Source organism: Mus caroli, unplaced genomic scaffold (genome assembly GCF_978045245.1).
Source record: "Mus caroli unplaced genomic scaffold, Mus_caroli_1 scaffold_3, whole genome shotgun sequence".
Classification (NCBI taxonomy): Eukaryota; Metazoa; Chordata; class Mammalia; order Rodentia; family Muridae; genus Mus; species Mus caroli.
In genome coordinates, this window is record NW_028227258.1 from 43,611,466 (window position 1) to 43,637,566 (window position 26,101).

Here is a 26,101-nt window from a genome sequence, read left to right on the forward strand (position 1 = left end):
CCCTCAGGCGGCCACGTTTGTTAAGGGAAGTGGAACCAAAGGGAACTGACAACTTTGGGCTGAGCCAGGCTTTCAAAAGGACCCAGCGTTATGGAGGCTCCGGCGGCGACTTCGCCCGCGATCGGGTTTCCAGCAGATGGCAGATGCAACTACTTCGTAGAAAAGAAGAAGCGCTTCTGCAGGATGGTGGCGGCGGCGGGGAAAAGATTCTGTGGCGAACACGCTGGCTCCGCCGAGGTCCGCTATCGCCCTCCCTTCCTGGGAGTCGCGGGTCTGTGGGTGCAGGATCCCAGCCTCGCAACTTTGACAGATTCCTGCTTCCGTCCCATGGATTTAAGTAAATGCAGTTCTGCCCACCGCTCGGAGCCACGACGAGCCTCCAGGAGCATTGCTTTCTTGTACTAAAAGCTCCGTCTGTGCTGTCTCAGAGACCCTTACACTCATCCTTCCTTCCGCTAGTCCCCCATCCTCAGGGGAAGTGATTATTTTTATAAAGGAGCGCTAGAAAAAGATCACTAGGTTTTACTAACTGGGGTCTAATTAATTATAGTTATTGTTTTTGAACGATAACCACTTGTGAATGCATGGGGAAGAAACCTAGAAACAATTTTTGTTTGTTTATTTAGACTTAACTCTCCAGGAAAACACCTTATGAACTTGTAATTATTATTCTGGGACGGAGAAGGAAAAAAATGAACGTAAAATAACAAACTTCAAAGTTGAAAGCAAAGTTTTTTTGGTTTTGGTTTTTTGTTTTTGTTTTTGTTTTTTTTGGTTTGTTTTTTTTTTGTCCCTCAACAGACATAATGTCATAAGACATTTTGGTTGTAAGTGCAAAAGTATTAGTGGCTTCTAATGGATAAAGAACAGGCAAATTACTAATCTACAAGTCACAGGAAGCCTCATCACCCTCTACACCAAAAAAAGAAAACATCTTACTAGCCTGCTATACACTGTTTCTAAACTCAAACTATAGATTTTAAAAATGCTTGTGTGTGTGTGTTCTGTGATTACGCTTTGAAAGTTAGAATATGAGTACTATTTCCCTTGAAAGACAATTTTCTGTTTTTGAGACGGTGATTTTGCTGAGTTGCTCATATTGGTCTTGAACATCTGATCCCAGGAATTCTCCTGCCTTAGCCTCCCAACTAGCTGGTCTCCATCAGAGAATCACACTGGAATTTAATTTAAAACTCTATACATGAAATAATGTTGTTTTTTTTTTAATACTGAAAATTCCTTAACTTTCTCTAAAATTCAATGTGCGTATCTTCATGAACATTCTGAAATAAATTGAAATAAATAATTGAGAAAACTTAAGAGTAAATACTTGGTCAGCTTTGGCTGTAGGGCTAGCACTAAACATTATTTTGCTTTTAAAAATTCAATTTTCACAAACCTTAGGAAGCAAGTCATACTATTATTCTACTTAATAATATAGTAAGTCTATACTTAATATAGAAAGTCTATACTATTATTTACATGAAGCAGTCAGGGTTATAGAGTCAGCAGCTAACAGAAAGAGCTGAGAATCACACCTAACCACTGGCCTCTGGATTTAATAATTGGGCCATCCTGTTGCATCTGGGTTGATAAGAGTCTGTGGAGCAGACCTGCCAAAACTGTTTTCCTTGCTTTTCTCCCAGTGCCTATAATTAAATGCATAAAACGAAAAGACTGTAACTAGCATTTAGAAAAGTTGCAAAGCTAGTGAAAATGACCCATTCTAAATTGTTAAAGCCGTGCCTCGTTGTTCCTGGCGTATTTTCTCCTGTACTCTATTCTGAGAGAGGGTCTGAGGGTCACCCTGGCTGGCCTTTGGCTCTGTCTGCCTTTCCTCTGGAGAGCTGATAATCAAAGCATGCTCCACCACGCCCAGCATTTCCCCATATTTGAACACCTTTAGATAAATACGCATTTTAAAGTCAATTTAAATGGGCAACATTTTTCAAAACGAGTAAGTATGCAAGTAATGAGTATTTAGTCAGCTCAGTTTAGCCACTTATACCCAGTAGATATTTATTTCAAAAGATCATTTTTGTACATGATGAATATTGTTATTAGTTAATCCAAAGTACATGGTTAACATCTTTTCTTAATGGTGCATACAATAACTGTACCCATTTTTAGGAGGTGTTATCTCTGATGCAAAATTACATTAGCAAGCCAAAACAGTACTTGTTCATTCATACAGAAGCGAGCTACAACGAAGACTCTTACTATGCGGCATGACCTAATCTTGCTTATTTTTCACTGTATCCTTTTAAAGTTTTCTTACCTTATTTTAGGAATAGAAATACACTGTGGGTGTATCTAACATCTGAATGTAATAAACTTGACATTTAAATAAATGTATCCGTTTTAATTTATTAGGAAGAAAATACTCGGAAAAGAATCTTGTGTCCTTTAGATCCAAAACAGTTAAGTATAAGGTCAAATAAGTGGGTTTTTGTCATTTGGGGTGCGTGAGTGCATTTGTCTTGTGTGTGTGTGTGTGTGTGTTTGTTTGTTTGTTTGTGTGATGTACTAGAAACAGTTAAGTTTCACAAGGTTCATTTAAGATTTTTCTAACTCTTAAATTTTCTCTTTAAATTTAGCACAGTATATGAAGACCAACTAGCAAAACATTTGAAAAAATGTAATTCAAGAGAGAAGCCTAAGCCTGTAAGTATTTGAAATGCCTGTGTGATATCTGTATATAAATACTTAGTATTATAAGATGCAGATTGAATTTGGCAAATGTACTGTACTCACTTAATAGCTGTACTTTTCTTCCCTCTTTTCTTTTCTGTACTTGTGTTTTATCTGTTGGCTTGGTTAGATAGGAGGCAGGTTACACTGTGTAGCCCAGGCTAACCCCAAGCTTGAGGCTGTCTTCCCTTAGCTTCTCTAGTACTAAGACTACTGGTGGGTGCCACCTTGACCAGCCCAGAATAATTATTTCATGTTTTATTTTTGTTTGTTTGCTTTTGAGATAGGGTACTGTGCTGCAATACTTATGCTGGTCTTCAACACAGCTCAAATGTTTCTTATGCTTTGCTTTCCAAATGCTACGACGATAGGTATATGATATGCCAACACACCCATCGTCATAGCAGGACAGAGAAGGGTGATGGTGCAGCAAGAGACTTCAGATCAGAGATAAGAATTTAGAATAAGGTTGTAAAGAGTAAGTAATGGGCGTCTTTGAGAGTCAGACTCAGTGTAGAGACAGTGAATGTGAGCTAGCACCAGGTCACATAGTCTTACACAGTGTCCAGCTAAGCAAGAGCTAAACATTTACAGAGATTTATTTATTTATTTATTTATTTATTTTTGGTTTTTCGAGATAGGGTTTCTCTGTATAGCCTTGGCTATCCTGGAACTCACTCTATAGAGCAGGCTGGCCTCGAACTCAGAAATCTGCCTGCCTCTGCCTCCCAAGTGCTAGAACTAAAGGCGTGCGCCACTACTGCTCGGCTAGATTTATTTTTTTTTAAAGATTGATTCATTTTATGTATATGACTATATATGAGTACACTGTCTTCGTGCACACCAGAAGAGAGCATCAGATCTCATTCCAGATGGGCAAAACCATCCCAGATGGTTTTGAGTCACCATGTGGTTGCTGGGAATTAAACTCAGGACCTCTAGAAGAGCAATCAGTGCTCTTAACCACTGAGCCATCTTTCCAGCCCAAAAATCCAGATTTATGTTTGGGAATAAAATACAATAATTTTATACAAATTGATAAGTGTGATCATTTGCTTCATGAATATGGACCATTTTACAGTATGTATCTCAAGATGTATTGGGGCTTTTTTATTGGTGGGGGGGTTTATTTGTGTGTTTGGGTTTTTTGTTTGGTTGGTTTTTTGAGGTAGGTTTCTCTTTATAGCAGCCTTAGGTGTCCTGGAACTCGCTCTGTAGTGCAGGTTAGCCTCAAACTCACAGAGACCAACCTGCTTCAGCCTCTTGCCTCCTGAGTTCCAGGATCAAAGGCTTGCACTTCTGCCCGGCCCTCTTCTTAGTCATTTTGCGACAGATACCCTTCCACATTTTCAGATGCCTCTCAGTTGAGAACCACTGCCCCAGATGCTATGAGCTAAAAGTATGTTGGCTGTCTTTGGTGGCACATACCTGTAATCTTGGCTCCTGGGAGGCTTAAGCTAGAGGATTACCCAAAATTCAGGGCAAGCTTGGACAGCATAAAAAATTTCAGGCAAGCCTTGGCTACCAGTTGAGCTCCAGTGTAAGCTCCTATATCAAAGGAAAATCATGGATTTGTAACATTACGTTAATATACAAGAAAAACAGTAACCTCTCACCCACACCTTCAGTACTTAGCTCCTTTAGTAAAGAGAAATAAGACTGCGCCCAGAGGCCTAACTGTGAGCGGTCCCCATGGACCAGACTCAGCCATCCACCAACAAAAGAGGCCAGGCAGCAGCCCAGTCACTATGGTTGAGGCTGGGAAGTCATATTCGGTGGTGAGTGAGTGTGCAGAGGGTGATGGTGTGGGAGGGTGAGAGAAGGGAGCAGTTCTTCAGCCTAATTGTTTTCAGCATCATATTAATACTATGTTATGGTTTTGGTTTTGTCAGGATTTCTTTATTCAAGATATAAATGCAGGATTAAAGGATGAAACAGAGATTCCTGAGCAATTAGTAAGTGCATTATTTAATACTTAACTCCAAGTGGTGTGTATAAGTTTCCTGTGCAGGTCGTGCTCCAGCTTGTTTAGAACGATGTGTGGTTTTGACTTTAGGATGTATTTTCCTACAGAAGTACATTGTTAGTGATGATTAGTTCCAGGCAAGCTTGTGTCCCATAACTGCAACTGCAATGACTCTGTTGTGAGGTCTCTGAGCCCAGACCCTGAGGCAGCAGTGAGAGCTACAGTATCGGGGCAGAGATGGAGGAGTGCATTCACAGTTGGGCAGTTCGGAAGGGGCCTAGCAGCAAAGCTTTGCCAGGAAGAAGCTCCTAATCTGCCAAGGCATCTGCCCAGCTGTTAAGCTTTACGCAGTCGCTGCCGTAGTACTTTACACATGGTGTGACTACATTATTTAGTTTTATTCTTGTATTTGTATATAGGTTCCATTTTCTTCTCTATCTGAAGAGCAGTTGGAGAACTTAATTAAGAAATTGAGAAAAGCAAGTGAAGGTGAGTCTGCCTAAAGTTGCAGGTTTAATTATGTGAGAAGCACTAGGTGGTTCATGAGCTCCCTTCCGTTCTGGGGTTCAGAGGCTCAGTTCATGTTTTGCTGCTTAAGCTGTCTCTCATGTTTCTTTTGGACAAAGGCTTGAATTCTACACATGAAGATCACATCATGTCCCATCCAGCATTGCATGATGCCCTTAATGACCCAAGGAATGGCGATTGTGCAGTCAAACACCTGAAACAGCAGGTATGTTTAGACACAATCACTAAACGTTTCTTCATATGTGTAGTGCTAACATTCCAGGCTGATGAGATGGCTCATCAGATAAAGGCACTTGCTGCCAAGCCTGAGGACCCGAGTTCAGACATCTGAGTTTTACAAAGTGGCCTCTGACTTCTACATGCATACATAAGTGTGTATGCTCAACAATAAATAAAAGTAATTTTTAAAAAGCTAAAATTCGCCGGGCGTGGTGGCGCACGCCTTTAATCCCAGTACTTGGGAGGCAGAGGCAGGCGGATTTCTGAGTTCGAGGCCAGCCTGGTCTACAGAGTGAGTTCCAGGACAGCCAGGGCTACACAGAGAAACCCTGTCCCGAAAAAAAAAAAAAAAAACAAAAAAACAAAAACAAAAAAAAAAGCTAACATTCTCGTTAGGTGCGTTAGGTGTGGTGTCACATGCCTTTAATGCAGCACTCGGTAGACAGAGCAAGCAGATCTGAGTTTGAGCTCTCCTGGTCTATGGAGTGAGTTCTAGGACAGCGTGGGTTACAGAGAGAAAATTTATCCTAACAAAAACAATGTAAAAAAAAAAAAAAAGCTAACATTTGGTTCTGAGTATAATTATTTAGTTTCTGTTAGTGAACAAAATACTTTTGTTCAAAATTATATGTGAACATAAAATAAAAATTTGGGCATGGCTATAACCCTGAGTGCAGAGTATTATCTTAAAGCAAGCAAAGGGGGAAAAGTTTCTTAGCCATTCAGAAATTATCAGTAAACCCTCTGCCTTGTGTAGAGATTACCTTGCTGTTTTCCTGTTGAGTTGCATTCCTCTGCTCTGGTTTATAAAATAACCCTATGGAATCTGCAGGCTTCTATTTTAGGAAACATTGAAAAGTTAAAGTTACTTGGTCCGAGAAGATGCTTTGTTGAATTTGGAGCAGGAAAGGGGAAATTATCTCACTGGGTTGATATTGCCTTAAAAGATGCTGAAAATGTTCACTTCATCCTGGTAGAAAAAGTGAGCACACGATTCAAGGTAAGTAAATCCATTGTAACATCTTAATAATCAAACACATTTTTCTTCGGTAGGAAAAAAAGAAAACGATAGGAGCATGTCTCTTAAAATGAATTTGTTTTTTATATATTTGATTGTAATTTTTGCTATTATTATTTGTTTGATTCTAATTGTATTGTTAAACTGAAGGTAAGTTTTTCAGATTTATTGATAGTCCATAATCTGAATTTATAAAATTGTTTGCAGAAACAAGAAAATCTGTGAACAGAACCAAGCTTCTTCGGCTAGAAATTAAGCCCCAGCCACATTTAACCTTGTATTTGCCACTGCTAACAGACTCTTTCTTCATTAAGTACTTGAGCATTGTCTTGGACAGTGTGATAAGCACACTGTATGTACAGATAGATACTGGTAAGGCAGCTGTGCTCTTACATGTGCTTAGAAAAGAGGGCTCGATTAAGGATGTAAGGAAAGTGTTGAAGTGGGGAGGAAGTTCTGCAGAATGTGGCACGCTAGATTTTATTACAGGGAGGCAATAGAGAATGACCGAGCAGAAAAGGTGGTGCCTGTGATAGATCCTGAAAGATCAATTAGCATTTGCTAGATAGGATGTCAGAAGCATTTTGGGAAATAAGAACAGTGGAACCAAAGCCTGAAATAACAAAGGATGTTTCAATGGTAGTGCCGGCTTTTCCTCCTGTGCCCAGTTCCTGAGATAAATGCCTAAGCCAATAGCTTTGGCTCTGTTCTCTGACTAGTTTGTAACTTATTTAACCCATTTAAACTTGTCTAAATCATGCTACAAGGTTAGTTACCTCTCCTCAGGTTTATGCAACTGCCGCATCCAGAGTTCCTAGGCAAATCCCCTTCCCTTGCCTATCTCTAGACTCAGAATTGTCTCTATCCCAGGACGTGCACCTCCCTGTTTCCTGCCCGAGCTCATAAGCCAACAGCCTTTTACTGACAGCTGAAGCTTCCATACAAACGCAAGAGGTTTCTGTGTGATGGAAGTCTGTGGCCTGAGGTAGAATGTGTCAGTGTGAACCTGGAAGGAGAGCTGGTCTAGAAAGGCCTCCTGCTGTTGGCTCTGGCTTGGCTCTGCGGTGTTAGAGACACTGTGGGAGATGTGGGTCTTGCTTCACAGCAGCTTCTGTAGAGGATTTTGGTTTCCTGAGTGCTGTGCCGGTAGACAGTACCCAGGGCTGCAGGAACCTGCAGATGGACAGCTGACCTCGGTCTTCCAGAGTTGTCATGGAGGAAAGTTTTTAAAAAATGATTTTTATATTTTTTGTGGAGCTAGAGACATGGCTGAGTGGTTTGAGTGCTTCCTGCTCTTCCAAAACATCATAGTTTGGTTCACAGCACCAATATTAGGTAGCTCACAACTTCCTACAGTTCTAGCTCTAGGAGATCCAATACCCATCTTCTGACCTCCTCAGACACTGCACACAGATGGCACACACACACACACACACACACACACACACACAGAGGCTCGCCCGCAAAAAAAAAAAAAATGCTTTTTAGAAGCTATCCTAGCAATACTGTAAAACTATTTCAAAAGAGATTTAGACTAAATTTAGGAAGATTGAAAATGTGAAAATCTAAAAAAAAGAGTGACGGTGGGGGGAGCTGGAGTAGTGATGGCTCAGTGGTTAAGAGCACTGACTGCTCTTCCGAAGGTCCTGAGTTCTGAGTTCAATTTCCAGCTACCACATGGTAGCTCACAACCATCCGTAATGAGATCTGATGCCCTCTTCTGGTATGTCTGTCAGACAGCTACAGTATACTTACATATAATAAATAAATAAATAAATCTAAAAAAGGAAAATGTGAAAATCTTTCTTCAATAATACAAGTAAGAAATGTCCTGGAGAGTGAGGGTCATTCAGTGGAATATAGAAGAGAATGAGAAAGTTCAAATGTTGGAAGTCATAAGACATGCTGCTTTAAGAGAGCATCAATCTGGGGTGGTTTCTGACTTCATAGGACATAAAAGAAAACAGAAACTTTTAAGATGGGGCTGTGGCTGTGGCTGTTGCTGTGGCTGTGGCTGGGGCTGTTGCTGTGGCTGTGGCTGTGGCTGGGGCTGTGGCTGGGGCTGGGGCTGTGGCTGTGGCTGTGGCTGTAGCTTTGTGGTCAGGTGCTTGCATGGTATATATAAGGTCCTGGCTTCAATCTCTAGCACTGCCAAGAAGAAAAACAAATGGGGTGGTGGAAAAGGGCTTAGTGCCTCTGATGATTGTTAGAGAGTCTGGGCCTGTATTCACAGGCACGTGCAGATAATGGTTAAAACGGTTGTGTTTAAAGAGAGTGAGAAGAGTGAGCCACGGGAGAACCAGCGGTGACAAGTAACCATACTCGCTTAACATCTGTGGACCTTGAGGCCTTTGTGAATGGGCTGGGAATTATGGTTAAAAGACGTAAGGTGTAGTATAATTAGTAATAATACAATTTCTGGTCTAATACGATGGTAGTGTTATTTTTGAGTTTTCATCCAAAATACTAAAACTTTGCTTTTTTATTCATTCTCCCTTGAACTGTAAAAATTAAGTGTATTTGCTCTGAATTTTGAAAACAAATAGAAACATTTTCATAAAGCTTTTTTAACACTAAGAGTGCTGATTCAGTAACGTTCTATTTCTACAGGTAGATGGTAAACACAGAAAAAAGGACTCAGTGTTTGAGAGACTTCAAATTGATATCCAGCACTTGTGTTTGAGTAAGTTGTGTAACTTTCCATTGCTCTACAACAGCAAACATGTCAGACTCTGGGGGCTGCTTAGATCGTCCTCGCAGACCTGTACTTCAGGAAGAACTAACACTAATCTAGTCTTGAGAAGCAACCAAGCATTTGTCTATAAATCTCTGTATTTTCTGTCACTTAACTGAAGCCAGGTATCGTATGTACTCTTGTAATTCCAGCACTTGGGAAGCTGAGGCAGGAGGATCACCCAGACTACATAGTGAATTCCAGGCCAGCAACTCTTACATAATGAGAAAGGGGAGATTTGTTTGTTTAGCTGAATATTTTCTGTGTGATCCCTAAACACAGACATCTTAGGCTGCATATTGGAGTCTGTAGAATTGCTTGTTTTCTTAGCTTTCATCCCTAAAATTCAAAGATTGTAGAAACCCTACTTTTGGAAGGATACATTAATACTTTGTATCCTAAACAAACTAACGTATTACCTCCTTTCCTCTCAGACAGGGTTCCTGTGCTAAGAGAAGGAAGACTGCCCGTGGTGGGAATTGGGAAGCATCTGTGTGGGGTGGCAACAGGTAAGGCTGCAGGGCACACAGTAACCTCTGCGCTTACACAGGGAGCTGTAGCCTGCATGGCCCCACCACCCGGGGCTGTCTGTGCTCTCATTGAACTTACATAGAAGCCTGTTAAAGTAAACCAGTTTCACCCTGAGGTGAGAAGGAAGCACACACTTGGGGCTCTTCCCATCTAACCCATGCCTCTCAAAACCTTAACTCTACAGTGAGAGTTATATCCAATACGCTCTCACCTCTGTGTGCACTGTGTGGGTCCCTTTCACTCTGCTAAAGTTACCTTCTCTTTGCGAGTGTCAGCATCCTTCTATCTTAGTACTTCCACCTTATCAGTTACCCTGCCTTCCATTTCTTCCATCATTTTTGGCTCCCTGTGCTTGAAGTATCAATATTCAGGCCCATCCATGACTAGCTTCCTTCCCCTTGAAACTCAGTCACTCTGCCTCTGGGTTTACTGTTGATTAGTGTGGACCGTGTTTATTTTCCTAAATGCCATATTGCTCCAGCCATTCCTAGAATTGCACTGTCACCCATTCGAAGAACTGGCCCAGTGTCTGCTCATCCCTCAGCTCAGCTTTACCCCCTTAGTGTCGTCAGGACATACTCCACATAGCTTTTGCTTGTCTTTTTAATTATCTGCTTATATGTCTAATCACCACACTGTGCTGGGAGTTTTTTCCAAGAATGAAGTATAAGCTAATATAATGCAATATTAGAGGGACTCAGTGAATATTTGAATGATCTTGGCCACCAGCTTGCTGCTTCCTTATGCCTTCTAAGAAGAAGGTCATAAGGTCACTATGAAAGAGCTTGAGCTTGCTAATATTCTCTTTGTTTCCGAAATAACTTAATCCTTCTAATATTTTTCTGATTATTCTCACTTCTTAAAATTATGTTTGAGCCGGGCGTGGTGGCGCACGCCTTTAATCCCAGCACTTGGGAGGCAGAGGCAGGCTGATTTCTGAGTTCGAGGCCAGCCTGGTCTACAAAGTGAGTTCCAGGACAGCCAGGACTATACAGAGAAACCCTGTCTCGAAAAAAACCAAAAAAAAAAAAAAAAAAAAAAAAAAATTATGTTTAAGTCAAATGTAAATTAAACAGAAAATGTATTTTGTTAGAAAATAATAGTTAATAGACCTGGGTGAAGTGACATAAACTCAGACTCCCAGATGCTTAGGAAGCTGAAGCAGGAGGATCAGCTGAGCTAAATCATTCACACTTGAGTCCATCCACAGTCTGGGCAACATAAGGTCCATGACTCTCTCATGACAGAGAAGAAAAAAAATGACAGAGACACAGACAGACCATGAAATCACCAAATCAGCTATCATTTTATCAAATAATAGTTACCAATAATGCTTGTTGGCGTGATTAAAACTTACATGATTAAAAAATCAGGTAAGTTATATCCATTGTATATCATGGGGTAAGAAATTGTAGAACTACATTTGTTTGTAGGTAATTAGGTATGATATGACAATCTAATCAGAGAAAATAGAAGTTTTACGGCATATATTTGCAATCTTTCCATTATTGCCAGCTATACTGTCTGGAGGTTTGGAAGCCCTATTTTGTTTTTAATATATATATTTATTTTTATTTTATGTGTGTGGGTGTTTATCTGCATGCATGGAAGTGCAATGCATGCATATCCAGTGCTCACAGAGGCCAGAAGTGGGTGCTGGATCCCCTGGAATTAGAACCCCTGAGCAGTTTTAAGCCACCCTGTGTGTGCTGGGAACCAAACCTGGCTGTTCTGCAAGAGCAGCAAGAGCTTTTAACCATCCACCATCTCTTCATCCCCTAGTATGGCAGTTGTAGTGCTTGCATCCTCCGTGTGTTGTGCATGCAAGGCAAGTATGTTAGCAAATACTTGCTGAACAAATGCTGATGTGCAGGAAAGCTATTCAGCCTGTTTTCCACATTGGAATCTCCCTTTCTCAACTTTTCAATTCATCACAATTTGTTGTGACCAGCCTACATTTCAAGATTAGCATCTTAGACAGATGTGCTGGCACACATCTGCAACCCCAGCACACCAGGAGATGCAAGCAGAGGATCAGGAATTTGAGATCCGCATCAGCTATACAGAACCTATCTCAAAACAAAATAGAAACAAACCAAACAACTACCCTCTCCAGCCTGGGTCAGTATCTAAGTGAAATTACCTTCCCTCATTTCTGTCTTTGGGGTTTCTTCACTGTAGCTAGAATAGGAGAAATGCAAGACAATGCAAATAGTTGGACAGAAAAATTTCAAATCATAAGACTTAAGCTTGCTTTAATTTTATTTAAAATAATTTTATTGGGCAAATCACTAGAAAAATTAAGATGGAAAATTTGAGAAAATATATAATATCTGATAGAATTGTTACAGGATATAGCTAAGTAGATTTTTGCTGGTTTGTGTGTTAAGAATGTTTTGCATTGGCCATACTGCTTACTGAACTTTAAAGATGATGCAGTTTGGTGGGGGCACATGATTGTGTTTGCAGATCTTGCATTACGATGTTTGGTTGAAACCTACGCTGCCAGTTTTGAGGAAAAGGATGAAGAACCTTTAGCCAAACGCATAAAGAATGATAAAACAGAAAAAGAAAGTAACACTTTGACCAAGGAAGGAAGTGAAAAAGATGCCCCAGAGACATGGACCCCGGTGGCTGGCATTGTGATTGCGCTCTGTTGTCACCACAGGTGTGACTGGAGACATTATGTGGGCAAAGAGTATTTCAAGGCTCTTGGACTTGGGGCGGTGGAGTTCTACTATTTCCAGAGAATGAGTAGTTGGGCAACGTGTGGGATGAGGACATCTTTGGAAGGCTCGGATGTTACTCCAGAGAGAAAAGATGCTCAAAGGGATGAGAATGAAGAGCATGATGATGGAGGAGACAGACTCACAGATGGCAACACTGACAGTTTGCCTGGGTAAGTGACGACAGCTACAAACACCATGCTACAGGGAGATACTTTATCACCATAAACTAGTCCTCCTGTGGGTGAGACTGCACAGATGCCTAGAACCGTAGATAAAACAGAACCCCACACACTAGCATTGCACTTACCTACTCTGTCCGTCTAGTAGTCAAGATGGCTGCACAATGTCTAGCAAGTGGGTACCACAGTGTGGCTATGCTAGGGATGCTCATGTGTGAGGCACAGGTTCATTCCCCGGATAGGAAGGAGTGGGTGGCCCATGATTCACCATGCTACTCAGAATGCCACTACCAATGGTTCATTTTCAGAATTTTCCATTGAATATTTTCACACTGATTGACCTTGGCCAGGAGACACCATAGCGAATAAAACGGAATGGTTGTTTCTTAGTCTTTTGGCTGAGATCAAGTATAGAAAGTGAAACTGAACGAGAGGGATTCTTTTTTTTTTTTCCTTAGATGACTTATCAAAAATTTAGAAAATATAGCTTACATTCTAATTTTAGAATAAACTAAAACATATTTTAATTGTGATCATAAAGAAAAGTCTTAGATGGGGCTGGAGAGATGGCTCAGTGGTCAAGAGCACCGACTGCTCATCCAGAGGTCCTGAGTTCAATTCCCAGCAACCACATGGTGGCTCACAGCCATCTGTAATGGGATCTGACGCCCTCTTCTGGTGCGTCTGAAGACAGCTACAGTGTACTCATATAAATAAATAAATCTTAAAAAGAAGAAAAGGCATCTTAGAAGCATCAGACATAGTGCCTTGTACGTGCTGTTGGCTAGTTAGGAGTTTCGTAAATGACAGTGGCCAAACCTGGTATGAACTTTTACCAAACTTTAAAATTTTTGTGTGCTTATTCAATGTAGGATTCTTACTGTTGAAGAAAAGAAGAAAATAGGACATCTTTGCAAACTGCTGATTGACCAAGGTAGACTCCAGTATTTACAGCAGAAAGGCTTCAGTCCTGCCTTGCAGTACTATACGGACCCATTGGTGTCTCTGGAAAACGTATTATTAACTGCCATACCAGCTCATCCGTCATTGCAGGAAAAAAATCATCAATGAAAGGAAACATGAACGTGACATTTGTCTTCCACAAACAAAAAAATTTAAATTATTTTAAAATTATATTTCGATATTCACAAAAATATTCACCAAGTAGTCAAAGTATTCCTTTTCAGCAAGGCTCTTTCAATTACTTTATCCATCAGAATGTATGGAGCTTGGCATTTGAGTCAGACAGTTGACTTGGTCTTCTGAAAGATATAACACCAGTATATAATTATAGTGTGAACTCTGTGTATTAATCTGGTAAAGGCTTTATTTGATTGTTTTCATTTTTGAGCTCCAGTTATAATAAACAGTATAAATTTATAGCAAGGATCAATCTGAGTGTGAGGCTTTTTTTTCTCTCTTTTTCTTTTTTTCTTTCTTTCTTTTTTTTGGGACAGGGTTTTTCTGTGTAGCCCTAGCTGTCCTGGAACTCACTCTGTAGACCAGGTTGGCCTTGAACTCAGAAATCTGCCTGCCTCCACCTCCCAAGTGCTGGGATTAAAGGCATGCGCCACCACTGCCCGGGTGAGGCTTTTTTTTTTTTTTTTCAATACAGGTCTAGAAAGAATAATTGTAATTATCTTCTTGAACACAGACAAATTTAGAAATTTAAGAATTGGCAGCCGGGCGTGGTGGCGCACGCCTTTAATTCTAAGTGTTGAATAAAGTCCATGTTCTCAGTATTTTTCACCCCAGAAAAAATTACTTTTTAATTATTACCTGTAGATTATAGAAAAACGGGATAATGAGGAAGATCTGTTCATGCTCAATCTGGCATGTCTACCACTTGGGAGACAAAAGTAATAATTCTTTTATTTTTAACATTTATTTATTTAATGTGAGTACACTGTTGCTCTCTTCAGAGACATCAGAAGAGGACATCGGATCCTGTTACAAATGGTTGTGAGCCACCATGTGGTTGCTGGGATTGAACTCAGGACCTCTGGAAGATCAGTCAGTGCTCTTAACCACTGAGCCATCTCTCCAGCCCCCAAAAGTAATGATTCTTTAAGAATCAAATGGAGTTGGGGGCCTGGAGAGATGGCTCAGTATTTAGGAGCGTATCCACAGGAAGATGAGCTTTTCCACAGAACCCACATGGCAGCTAAACTGTCTGTAACTGCAGTTCCAGGGGATCTGACACGCGGCCCACGTCAGATCTGCATTAGCTCTTCATGCACATGCTGCCGCACAGACATACACACAAAACAAGTTAGTTAAAATCTGCACTGAGGGCATAGCTGTATCTCAGGGACTGGGTGCTTGCCACGGTGTGAGTCCCAGCCCTGGAGAAGTGTATTTACAGAGAGAAACAAGCAGAAGAACGTGTCACTTCACTTGGTTGTGCGGCAAGTGCTTGGCTGAAGAAAGATTTCCTTCATTCCATTTGAAATGCTGATATTACAGCTTCTCCCCTAGTACTTATCAAAATTATAAACAGAATCAAAATTCCTTTTCCCTTCATTCAGTGTTGGCCAGAATGGCCACCGTTTGATAGAAACAATAACATAGGATGAGGAACCCATAAAAGGATGACAAGATAGCACTTAATTGTGTACACATTTTCTTCAAAAATATTTCATCTGGTTGTTCAAACCTCATACCTGTTCTCCGGGACTCTTGTATATATGCGTGCATAAACTGCAGCCCAAATAACTCCTGTTCTTCCTCTCCATCTGTGTTGTCACTGGGAGGAAGCATCACCTCCAGTCTTAATGGGTTGTCTCGAAAGTTGACAAACCTAACAGTTCACCAGAAAACAGTGTTTTTATAGGTGCCATAGAAGTGCATGTACATATATCTCCCTGGAGAAAGATCAAATGACAGCATATTGAATTACTACTTTTTAATAGTAATTTTTAACTATTTTTGATAACAGATTATCTTGCTGGGATCTAATAAATCCAAAAATCTGTAAGTTTCTGTGCTAGAAGAAACAGTATCTTCCCACCAAAAAAGCCTAAAAAGACACAATTAGCTCATAACATGTGAGCAAGTTATAAGTGTATAGTTAATGCTACAAATACAGTTTTTATGTATTGTTATAGATCTGTGCTGTCACCAAGTACAAAGCTAAAAGTCGCTAGGTAAGTCAGTGCATGAATGACTTTGGTTGTGGAAGTTTTAAGTTCAGGTGTCCATTGCTTCACTCCATCAAGAAAATTACATTTTAGAGAGAATTTTATCGGAGTTCTACTAAGTAGCCCCAATAAAGTCTGCTTTCTATAGGCTATATAAATTACCTGTGCCTATATGTAGTTATAAAGAAAGGAAATGATAACTATTCTATTCTTTTTTGGTTTTTGTTTTGCAAAGGATGTTTATTAGCAGTAAAAAAGAGAGGTATTATAATATTGTCACCAACAAAAGACATTTTTTTTTTTTTTTTTTTTTTTTTTGGTTTTTCGAGACAGGGTTTCTCTGTATAGCCCTGGCTGTCCTGGAGCTCACTTTGTAGACCAGGCTGGCCTCGAACTCAGAAATCCGCCTGCCTCTGCCTCCCGAGTGCTGGGATTAAAGGCGTGCGCCACCACACCCGGCTCAAAAGACATTTTTTTAAATTCATAAATCCCAGTACTGTTTTAGTTTCAAGAATTCTTGAATAAGCTAGATTCGTGTTAAATGAATCACATTCATGAAATTATTAAATTCCAACATTGGAAAATATGTTTAATTATTTCTTTTTGAGCTGAAGAAATAGCTCAATAGTTAAGAGCACACTTGCTGCTTTTCTACAGGACCCAGGTTCTAATCCCAGAACCCACACGGCAACCCAAGCCTCTGCGTCTAGTTCCAGGAGATCTAATGCTATCTTATGCCCTCCGTGGACATCAGACACAGAAGTAGTACACAGACAAGACATCCATACACAAAAGTAAGTTTTAAACACACACACAAACAGACACACACACACACACACAGAGTCATGTAAATCACTACCCAAATGTATTGGTCGGAGTCTGGTTTACTCCATTTTGCTCTCTGGAGAAAGTATGGCTGTGCTCTAACACCCATTTACCTCAGATTCGTCATTTCTTCCATGCAGCTCGGAATATCTTGTAGTTTGTTGTTGCTGAGAACAAGAGTCCCCAAGTTTTTCATATTTCTGATTGTCTCTGGCAGGCATGTTATTTCATTCCTCTGCAGCCACAGTGTATGCAAGCTTTGCATTCTGGAAAATTAGAATATGAATAGGATATGAAAAGCTGTACTCATCATTTGTAACATTTAATTTTTAGGTAACTAAATTAATCTATTCACTTATTTATTATTTAACGTTCAGTAAAATTCATTTATTGACTTAGCAAACTCCATTCTTTTTTTATTACCTTATTGCCAGGGAAATTACATCAAGGAATTCACTAAAGATTAGCTTTTATCTGTCGGCAGAAATGAAACCAACATTTGCATGTCATGCTTTTTCATAGTTTCCTAAATGAACAGCTGTAAATGTCACCTAATATGAATCTGAAAGTTCAGAAAGTAGTAATATTCCTATTCTGGGCATGACAATATTGGACTGAGGCCGGAATCCCTGGGTTCAAATCCAACTAACGCCACTTGCTGAGACTTGGGCATACGTAACAAACATCTCTGCATCCTTCCCTTGTCCTTGTCCTTGTTCTTATGTTCTTGCATAAGAGAAGGGCCTGACACACACTACCAGGTGCACGTTGTTACTGCAGTGTGTTCTTGTTAATGTTTTGAAAGCGGTTTTCCCCTCCCCGATCCTCCTACATAATAATGAAAACAGGCTATTGAAAGAATGGATTTCAAACTAGTTGGGTCTGTTGTGATTATTCCTGGGCTCCTAGTTGTCTGGCGTATGGCTTCTTATTTTTCATAGGTGGCTTTGGATGATCAGTAGCAGAAAGTCTTACCTGTCTAGTGAGTCAGGAAGCTCTTGCAGGCTGTTGCTTCCCATATCCAGCCACTCGAGGGCAGGCATGTCCAACACAGCAAGAGGGATCGTAGTGAACTGGTTCATACTCAGGTCAAGGTGAGTGAGTTTTAACAGTTTGCTGAGCTAAGGACGAAGTAAGGATTTTAAGTAATCACCCATAGTGTTATGTAAATTACTAGAAGACACACCCTGATGAGCTATTTCGTCTAAAAAATTCATGTTATGTAAATTTCATTTAAAGTAGTAGCCCACAATAAATCACACATAGAGTAGACTGACTTCCATCATTCCACCTGAGCTTTGTTTAGACACAGGAGTCCACAACAAATAAAATGTAAGGATAATAGAACCTAGGCATCATGGTAAAAAATATAAATCCTATAAATCCTAGAGACTGAGGGCAGCTTGGGCTACAAAGGCAGTGTCTCAGAAAGGTGAGACAGGTAGGTGTGGTGGCTCACGCTTTTTCAACCCAAGCACAAGAGGCAAAAGGCCACATAGTTGAAGGCCATGTGGTCTATGTGGTGAGTTCCAAGACAGCCAAAGCTACACATCGACCCTCTCTCAACAAAACAAGTAAATAACCTGGGCTAAAGTAAAATGAAATAAGAAAAAAATTCAGATGTAACTTCTCTTCCAAGATAAATACGTTCCAGGGCTAATAGGACCTGTGTGGCAACAGTGACTGAGAATTCTATGGGAAAACAGTCTTGACGGTTACAGGTCTGACCGACTTAACTTGTGTTCACTATCCCAGACACTGAGCTTACTCCATAAGAATTCTGTGATTCATCACCGCGCACAAAGCTCAAGACCAAGTGGATCAAGGACCTCAACATAAAACCAGACACACTGAATCTAATAGAAGAGAAAGTGGGAAAGAGCCTTGAATTCATTGGCACAGGGGGAAATTTTCTAAACAGAACTCCAATGGCTCAGGCTCTAAGATCAAGAATTGATAAATGGGACCTCATGAAACTGGAAAGCTTCTATAAGGCAAAGGACATAGTCAATAAGACAAATTGGCAGCCTACAGATTGGGAAAAAAAAAAAAACTTTACTAACCCACATCTGATAAAGTGCTAATATCCAAAATATATAAAGAACTCAAGAAGCTAACCTCAAAAAAACAAAAACAAAAACAAAAACAAAAAAACAAAAAACAAGCCAATCAAAAAATGAGGTATAGAACCAAACTGAGAATTCACAACAGAGGAATCTTGAATGGCTGAGAAACACCCAAAGAAATGTTCAAAGTCCTTAGTGATCAGAGAAATGCAAATCAAAATGACCCTGAGATTCCACCAATCAGAATGGCTAAGATCAAAACCTCAGGTGACAACACATGTTGGAGAGGATATGGAGAAAGTGGAACACTCCTCCATTGCTGGTGAGATTGCAAACTGGTACAACCACTCTGGAAATCAATCTGGAGGTTCCTCAGAAAATTGGAAATAGATCTACCTGAAGACCCAGCAATACCACTCTTGGCAATATACCCAAAAGATGCCCCACCATTCCACAGGGGCATGTGTTCCATTATGTTCATAGCAGGCTTGTTTTTGATAGCCAGAAGCTGGAAACAACCCAGATGCCCCATGACAGAAGAATGGATACAGAAAATGTGGTTCATTTACACAATGAAGTACTACTCAGCTATTAGGAATAAGGACATCCTGAGTTTTGCACGCAAATGGATGGAACTTGAAAATATCATCCTGAGTGAGGTAGCTTAGACCCAAAAGGACATGCATGGTATGTACTTACTAATATGTGGATATTAGCCAAAAAAAAAAAAACCCAAAAAACAAAATAACAATACAGAATACCTAAGATACAGTCAAAAAGATCAACAAACTGAAGGGCCCAAGTGAGACTGCCTCAGTCCCACTTGGGAGGAAGGGACCCAGTAGGGAAAGGGGATTCGGGGAGGGAGAGGGGAACATAATCTGGCATTGGGTAAGGGAAAGGACTGAAGCCCTGAGGGCCAGCAGAAAGAATGGAAACAGGCAACCCTGGGAGGTAGGAGGTTGGGGGGACCCTCCAGAGTGCACCAGAGACCTGGGAGGTGAGAGACTCTTAGGACTCAAAGGGAGGGACCTTGGATGAAATGCCCTATATTGGGGAGAACTATTACTGAGGCTATGGAGCCCTCACAAAAAGGGACCTACCATGACTCCCTCCAAAAGACCCAACAAGCAGCTGAAGGAGTCAGATGCAGATATTTGCACTCATCCAATGAACAGAAGCTGCTGACCCCAGTAGTTAAATTGGGGGAAAGCTGGAAGAAGCTGAAGAGAAGGACAACCCTGTAGGAGGACCAGCAGTCTCAACCTAGACCCCCAAGATCTCGTAGACACTGGACCACCAACCAGGCAGCTGATATGAGGTCCCCAACACATATACAGCAGAAGACTGCTGGGTCTAGGTTCAGTCAGGGAAGATGCACCTAACCCTCAAGAGACTGGAGACCCCAGGGAGTTTAGAGGTCTGGTGGGGGCTGGGGGGAGTGGGACATCCTCGTGGAGACATCCTCCTAGGGGAGGAGGTATAGGATGTCGAACAGTCGGAGGGTGTTTGTTCCCAGGAGGGGAGTAAAATCTGGATGAAGGAAGGAAGGAAGGAAGGAAGGAAGGAAGGAAGGAAGGAAGGAAAGAAAGAAAGAAAGAAAGAAAGAAAGAAAGAAAGAAAGAAAGAAAGAAAGAAAGAAAGAAAGAAGAAAGAAAGGGAGGGAGGGAGGGAGGGAGGGAGGAAGAGAGAAAAAGAAAGAGAGAAAGAAAAGAAAAAGGAAAGAAAAGAAAAGAGAAGAGAAAAAAGAAAAGAAAAGAAAAGAAAAAAGAAAAGAAAAGAAGAAGAATTCTGCGTTTAAGGGCAGTAGCTGACTGCAAGCTCTGTACCACATAGCACTGTGCTCAGTCTATGAGTAAGAACATGCTGCTGTGGCAATGTTTTCTGTCGCTCTGCTTCTGCTTTCTGTCGCTCTGCTTCTCAGGGCCAGTGCCTGTCCTGAATCAGATGTCTGTCATTACTATGAACACTCTTATATCTTGTTTCTATGTGGATATATTTGCATTTCTTTTTTGTTGTTGGTTTGTTTTGTTTTGTTTTGTTTTGTTTTGTTTCGAGACAGGGTTTCTCTGTGTAGCCTGGGCTATCCTGGAACTCACTCTGTAGACCAGGCTGGCCTCGAACTCAGAAATCCGCCTGCCTCTGCCTCCCAAGTGCTGGGAAAGGTGTGCACCACCACACCCGGCTTACTTTTCTTTTACTTGTTATTTCCTCTTACTGGTTTTTGTCTCTTTTTTAGAATGTTTGTTGAGAGAGTATCCCTATGTAGCTCTCGCTAGTCAGGAACTTGTAGCCTCAAACTCAACTACCTCTACCTCCAGAGTACTTCGTAAAGGTCTGCACCACCATGCCCAGATCAATTTTAAAATGTATTCATAGTAATGCTTATAGCTCCAGTTTTTTAATCTAAAATACTTCTGTTCCCCACTTTTATGTGAAAAAACTAACTATGTAAGTGGTTCACTGTGACACTTAAATAATCATGTTAATGAATAATTATGACAGCCACCACACAAAGGCAGTGCCCTTATTTCTGTTTTATGAATAAAATGACTCAAAAAGGGTCATGTAAGTAGGTGAACTCAAGATTTTTTTAAAGATGTATTTATTTTATGTATATGAGTACAATGTCGCTGTCTTCAGACACACCAGAAGAAGGTATCAGATCCTATTACAGATTGCTGGGAATTGAACTCAGGACCTCTGGAAGAGCAGTAAGTGCTCTTAACCGCTGAGCCATCTCTCCAGCCTCAGCCAGTGCTCTTAAGCACTGAGTCATCTCTCCAGCCCTGAACTCAAGTTTTTATAGACCTAAAGTCACAAAAGTTCTTCCCTCTTTATCCTACTGAACATTTTAAGATATAATTTAGTTAACTTTGGTTGCCAAGGTTCCGTATTTTGAATTCCTTCTGTCCCATCTTCACTGAGTACACAAATATAGAGTTTTTTCATAATTGCAAAAAGGCAGGATGAGGATACGGCTTTGGAGGTAAACAGTTCACCATGCATTCATGAGGGCCTGAGTTTGCATTCTCAGTAATTAAGTAAAGAGCCAGATGTGAGAGCATTCCTGAAACCCCGCGCTGGCAAGCAGGAAAGGGGCCAGCAGCTTGTGATCGGGGAAAACACCTGAGGACATCTGGCCTATATGTACGTACGTGTACACACACACACACACACACACACACACACACACACACACACACACACACACACAGAGCAGCATGGCTCCATTTAGTAGGTCATGCTGTTTCTCCAGCTTCTACATTCAAGGCGAGAATAAAAATGAATTCTTGAAAACTGTTTCAGATTTTTCCAATTGTCAAATGATTCAATGTGAAGTATAAAATGGTGTCTATGTTACGAGGTAGGTAAAATTTAATGTCTGGCAGAGAAGTCTCCAGTTGCTGGCCCCTCAGTAGTACTAAAATCCCTTTTTATTGTTTTGTTTTCTTGACACAGGGTCTCACTTTGTAGCATTACCTATCCTGTAACTTGCTATGTAAACCAGGCTAGCCAGGAAAAAGAGGTCTATCTGCCTCCACCTTCCAAGCGCTGGGATTTAAAGCCATGACACCTATCTAGAATATTTTCATTATAGAAGATCGAAAAGATTATAAACCTAACAGCCTTATATGTGAAGACAGAAATACACTATAAAAAGATGTGCCCAAGACCACACACATAGCTACTTAGAAGACACACTGTGACATTTAACTGGTCCTGGGCTCAAGATCTCAGAATAGTCTTTCTTCTAGATCAGCAGCAGTTTCTTCTGATATTGAAACATTCATCCTACAGCGAAGTTTCTTAAACAAGAAGATAAACAATTTAATTTAAATTAGCTCCAGGAAGTACCTGAAACTGACCAGATTCACTAGACCCCTCCAGCCCAAGAGTAAGCAATAAAGATGGCTGAGCACCTTCTCAGACAAGCCAAGAATTGTTGCGGGGTTAAAATCAAGGAAGACTCCGAGACCAGACCAGCTGCCTGGAAGAGGTTTATACCAGCTTTGTCACTTGGAAAGGACACTCTCCAACATGTTGAGCTGCCTGCAGGCTGTGCAGCGTGCTCCAGGTTCCCAGCTATGTGAGCTGTCACCTGTGCAGGGGTGGGCTTTGGTAATGCAGCTGTCTGCAAGTTATTTCTGCTCCTATAAGTAACCTCTCATCTATGTATTCACATAAGACTCATGGTTCACCAAGTTGGACTTCGGTGGTACCTGTCTTTTGGTCTGTTGTAGGCTCCCTCTCTGAGAGTAGATGTGTATTGCATATCCCCAGGAAACATCTTGTTACACAACAGTAACCTGTTTACTCAAGAGTCTGAGATGAAGGCCGGGCGTGGTGGCGCACACCTTTAATCCCAGCACTCGGGAGGCAGAGGCAGGCGGATTTCTGAGTTCGAGGCCAGCCTGGTCTACAAAGTGAGTTCCAGGACAGCCAGGGCTACACAGAGAAACCCTGTCTCGAAAAACCAAAAAAAAAAAAAAGAATCTGAGATGAAGAGACTGGTTGGTAACATGTCCAAGTTCACATAGCTTGTTAGTGACAGAGCCTATTCCAGGAAATAAAGTCACGTTTTACAAACCATACGTACTGTCCTTCCTACATATATAAATTGTCCCTGCCGCCATTTTTCTAATGTTTTCATTAAATAAAGCCAACAGATGATGAAACACATGTGCTATGTTCGCAAGAGCAAACTGGGAAGAGGGACTATTACTGATAGCATGTCCAGTGGCTTAGGAAAGAAAAGTCTTACTCAAAGAAAATGAAATTATAGCTTTTGTTTAGAATGTTGTTATTTTTCTTAATTTTGATCTTGCAGAATCATTGTTTTCAATGTGGGGGGAAAAAGAAACTTCTTGCTGATTCTAAGAGCACTTGTTCTTTTAGAAGGTAGCACAGATGTCTTTGTCAACGAATGAAAGGCAGGATGAAATGGGAAGGAGCCCTTCCAGTCTGCTCCCTTTTTACCTGGCAGAGCCTAGGACACTACCAGGAAGCACACATCCCATAATTCATGTCTTATGTTCATTCTGTCTGTTTCAGGAGTTAAGCACACTACAAAAACCAGCCAGGAAAGGAGACTTTCTATTTTCTCATTATCTGCTTTTCATGATACCCACATACATACTTATCCAAAAAAGCATTAAGTGGGTTCAAACTCATGGACCTAGGCTTCCAATCCTAGCACTTAAAAAACTATGGTGTGAGAATTGGGAGTTTGAAGCCAGCCTAGACATAAAAGAGAGTTCAAAGGCACAGTGAGATAGATATGCAGTAAGATTCTGCCTCACAACAGACAGGCAGGCAGGCAGGCAGGCAGGCAGGCAGGCAGGCAGACAGACAGACAGACAGACAGACAGACAAGCCTCAAGGGCTGGGGATGTAGTTCAGTAGCAGAGCGTCTGCTCAGCATGCATGAGACCCTGAATTCAATCCTTACCATGGCCAAAATAAGCAAGCATGTATGAATAACCACTGCACAACCCAGGCTTCTCCTTGTTAGGGGAATTTTAAATTAAGTAAATACAGTTCTCAGTCTCCAAAGAGAGAAACTCAGTCATCACACAATGCAGGACAGTGACAAGAATAGAGGAATCTTTTATGCTACACAGAGTTTGTCCTAATGAAAGATTTGCCTTCTGGTTTAAAAAAAAATGCCTTTCACTAAGTATTTCTATTTCCAAAATAAAATTTGTAGCATCGCTTCATGAGTATTTTTTTCTAAACAATCACATGCCTGAGGAACAAACTGTTAGTAGATGCAAACAAAAGAGACGTTTACATTTTTCTGACCTCTGGTGGGAGGTCACTTATATCTCTGTTCACAGCCAGTTCTAGCTTCTCCAAGCTGGTACAGTTGCTCAGTTCTTTGGGGACAGTCTTGATTTTGTTGTAGCTAAGAATCAGTTTCTGAAGTCTAGTGAGCAGTCCTACACAACAGCAGCAACAATACAGGAAGCAGATGGATCAGTGTTTTCTGCCACCAAGCTCTACTTACATACGTACATTACTGCACATTGGCAAATTCAGTTATTTTCCTCTTCCCTCTTCCCTTCTTTCCACAAGGAAGGGGCAGTGGTCTTTCCATTCTGCTTTATCTATACCATGGGCTCCGGATCAAGGTGACTGTAGATGGTACAGTCCCTGTCTGCCGTGCACCAGAACCTGGGCTTGATCTTCAACACAAACCCCATAAACAGCATACCCCATCCTGAGTAACGGTGTGTGTGTGTGTGTGTGTTGGGGGACATTGTCCCACGGTTTGATAAAATTTTCTTTCCTTCCTACCATCAATGTGTTCTAAGATAGTTAACAGGGAAATGTTGTTTTCAACATATACAGAATATTTGGAAATATTCTCACATTGAATTTATCTATCACCTCAATAATTCCAGAAGTTTGGATCATCTGAAGACTTAAGTTAGATGAAACATTTAAAATGTTTCCAAGTTTCAGAGATCTATAAAGATAAGACCTTTATTCCATGTATTTGGTGGTGGTGGGGCTCTGAAAAAAGCAAAGAAAAGCAAAGAAAAGTGTACTGGCAGGTAGATAAAACAGTACGGGAATAAAAGCAGTCTTTCTTACCAATCCCTCGGGGGATCTCTGAAATTGTGTTCCGAGATAAATCTAGCACAATGAGATGCTGGAATCTTCCAATGAATTCAGGAATCTTCAACAATCCAGTCCTGTGAAGTTGCCATTCCTGTAGCTGATTCAGTTTCAGTAAAGAAGAAGGGAGAGTCTAGAGTAAAAGAATATGTGTACAATCATTCCATTGCCTGAACTACTTATTATAGCTAGTGTGTACCACACTGCTGGGACAGTATGGGACCTGTAGAAGCACTTGAGGACAGCTGTCCCTTGATGGGCAACATCTCCAGGTATTTGTGCTACTTCTACTCCTAGAACCTTGACTTTTATTATGTCTTAATTGTTAAAGATTTATTCTCACTTTTATACAAGTTATTATTTATTTACTTTATCATTTATTGCTAAATCTTCACATCTCAAGCATAGTATAATAAACAAAAATGCTGTATTTCGACCAATAATGGACACACAGAGTCTGTCCTAATGGACTCTTGTATTAGACTATCCAAGAATATATACATAATTGAAAATGTGAATATTTCAGGCCAGGTGGTGGTGGCACACACTTTTAATCCCAGCACTAGAGAGGCAGAGGCAGCTGGATTTCTGTAGCTAGCCTGGTCTACACAGCTAGTTCCAGGACAGCCAAGGCCACACAAAGAAACACTTTCTTAAAACCACCCCCAACACACACACACACACACACACACACACACACAGAGAGAGAGAGAGACAGAGACAGAGACAGAGACAGAGACAGAGAGACAGAGAGGGAGAGAGACAGAGAAAGAATTATAATATTCAAAAAAATCATTTCAGTAATTTGGAAATCAATTCAGTAAATTGGAGTAATTTCTCTTCCACTTTTA

General features: G+C 40.8%; 2 protein-coding genes across 2 annotated transcripts in view; one reads left to right on the forward strand and one right to left on the reverse strand.

Moving 5' to 3' along the window:
• Positions 1–13,984, forward strand: Trmt13 (tRNA methyltransferase 13). Its single transcript, XM_021158154.3, has 11 exons — positions 1–237; positions 2,374–2,420; positions 2,598–2,664; positions 4,584–4,646; positions 5,077–5,146; positions 5,284–5,390; positions 6,237–6,404; positions 9,033–9,105; positions 9,591–9,665; positions 12,157–12,586; positions 13,468–13,984. The coding sequence occupies exons 1-11, from the start codon at positions 91–93 to the stop codon at positions 13,664–13,666; spliced, it is 1,446 nt and encodes a 481-aa protein (XP_021013813.1). The 5' UTR covers positions 1–90; the 3' UTR covers positions 13,667–13,984.
• The window catches only part of Lrrc39 (leucine rich repeat containing 39), an 18,710-nt gene continuing 6,378 nt past the window's right edge, over positions 13,770–26,101 (reverse strand). Inside the window, exons 4-9 of the mRNA XM_021158155.3 lie at positions 25,227–25,383; positions 24,432–24,568; positions 17,536–17,681; positions 16,674–16,826; positions 15,259–15,395; positions 13,770–13,857 (exon numbers count right to left, since the gene is read on the reverse strand). Of these exons, the coding sequence (XP_021013814.1) occupies positions 13,802–13,857; positions 15,259–15,395; positions 16,674–16,826; positions 17,536–17,681; positions 24,432–24,568; positions 25,227–25,383 (786 nt within the window). The 3' untranslated portion in view covers positions 13,770–13,801. The remainder of the gene's footprint in view (positions 13,858–15,258; positions 15,396–16,673; positions 16,827–17,535; positions 17,682–24,431; positions 24,569–25,226; positions 25,384–26,101) is intronic.

Coding starts and splice junctions, on each gene's coding strand:
- Trmt13 (XM_021158154.3), top strand. CDS start 91: ATGGAGGCTCCGGCGGCGACTTCGCCCGCGATCGGGTTTCCAGCAGAT. Junction 9,666..12,156: donor TCTGTGTGGGGTGGCAACAG/GTAAGGCTGCAG, acceptor TTGTGTTTGCAG/ATCTTGCATTACGATGTTTG. Junction 12,587..13,467: donor AACACTGACAGTTTGCCTGG/GTAAGTGACGAC, acceptor TATTCAATGTAG/GATTCTTACTGTTGAAGAAA.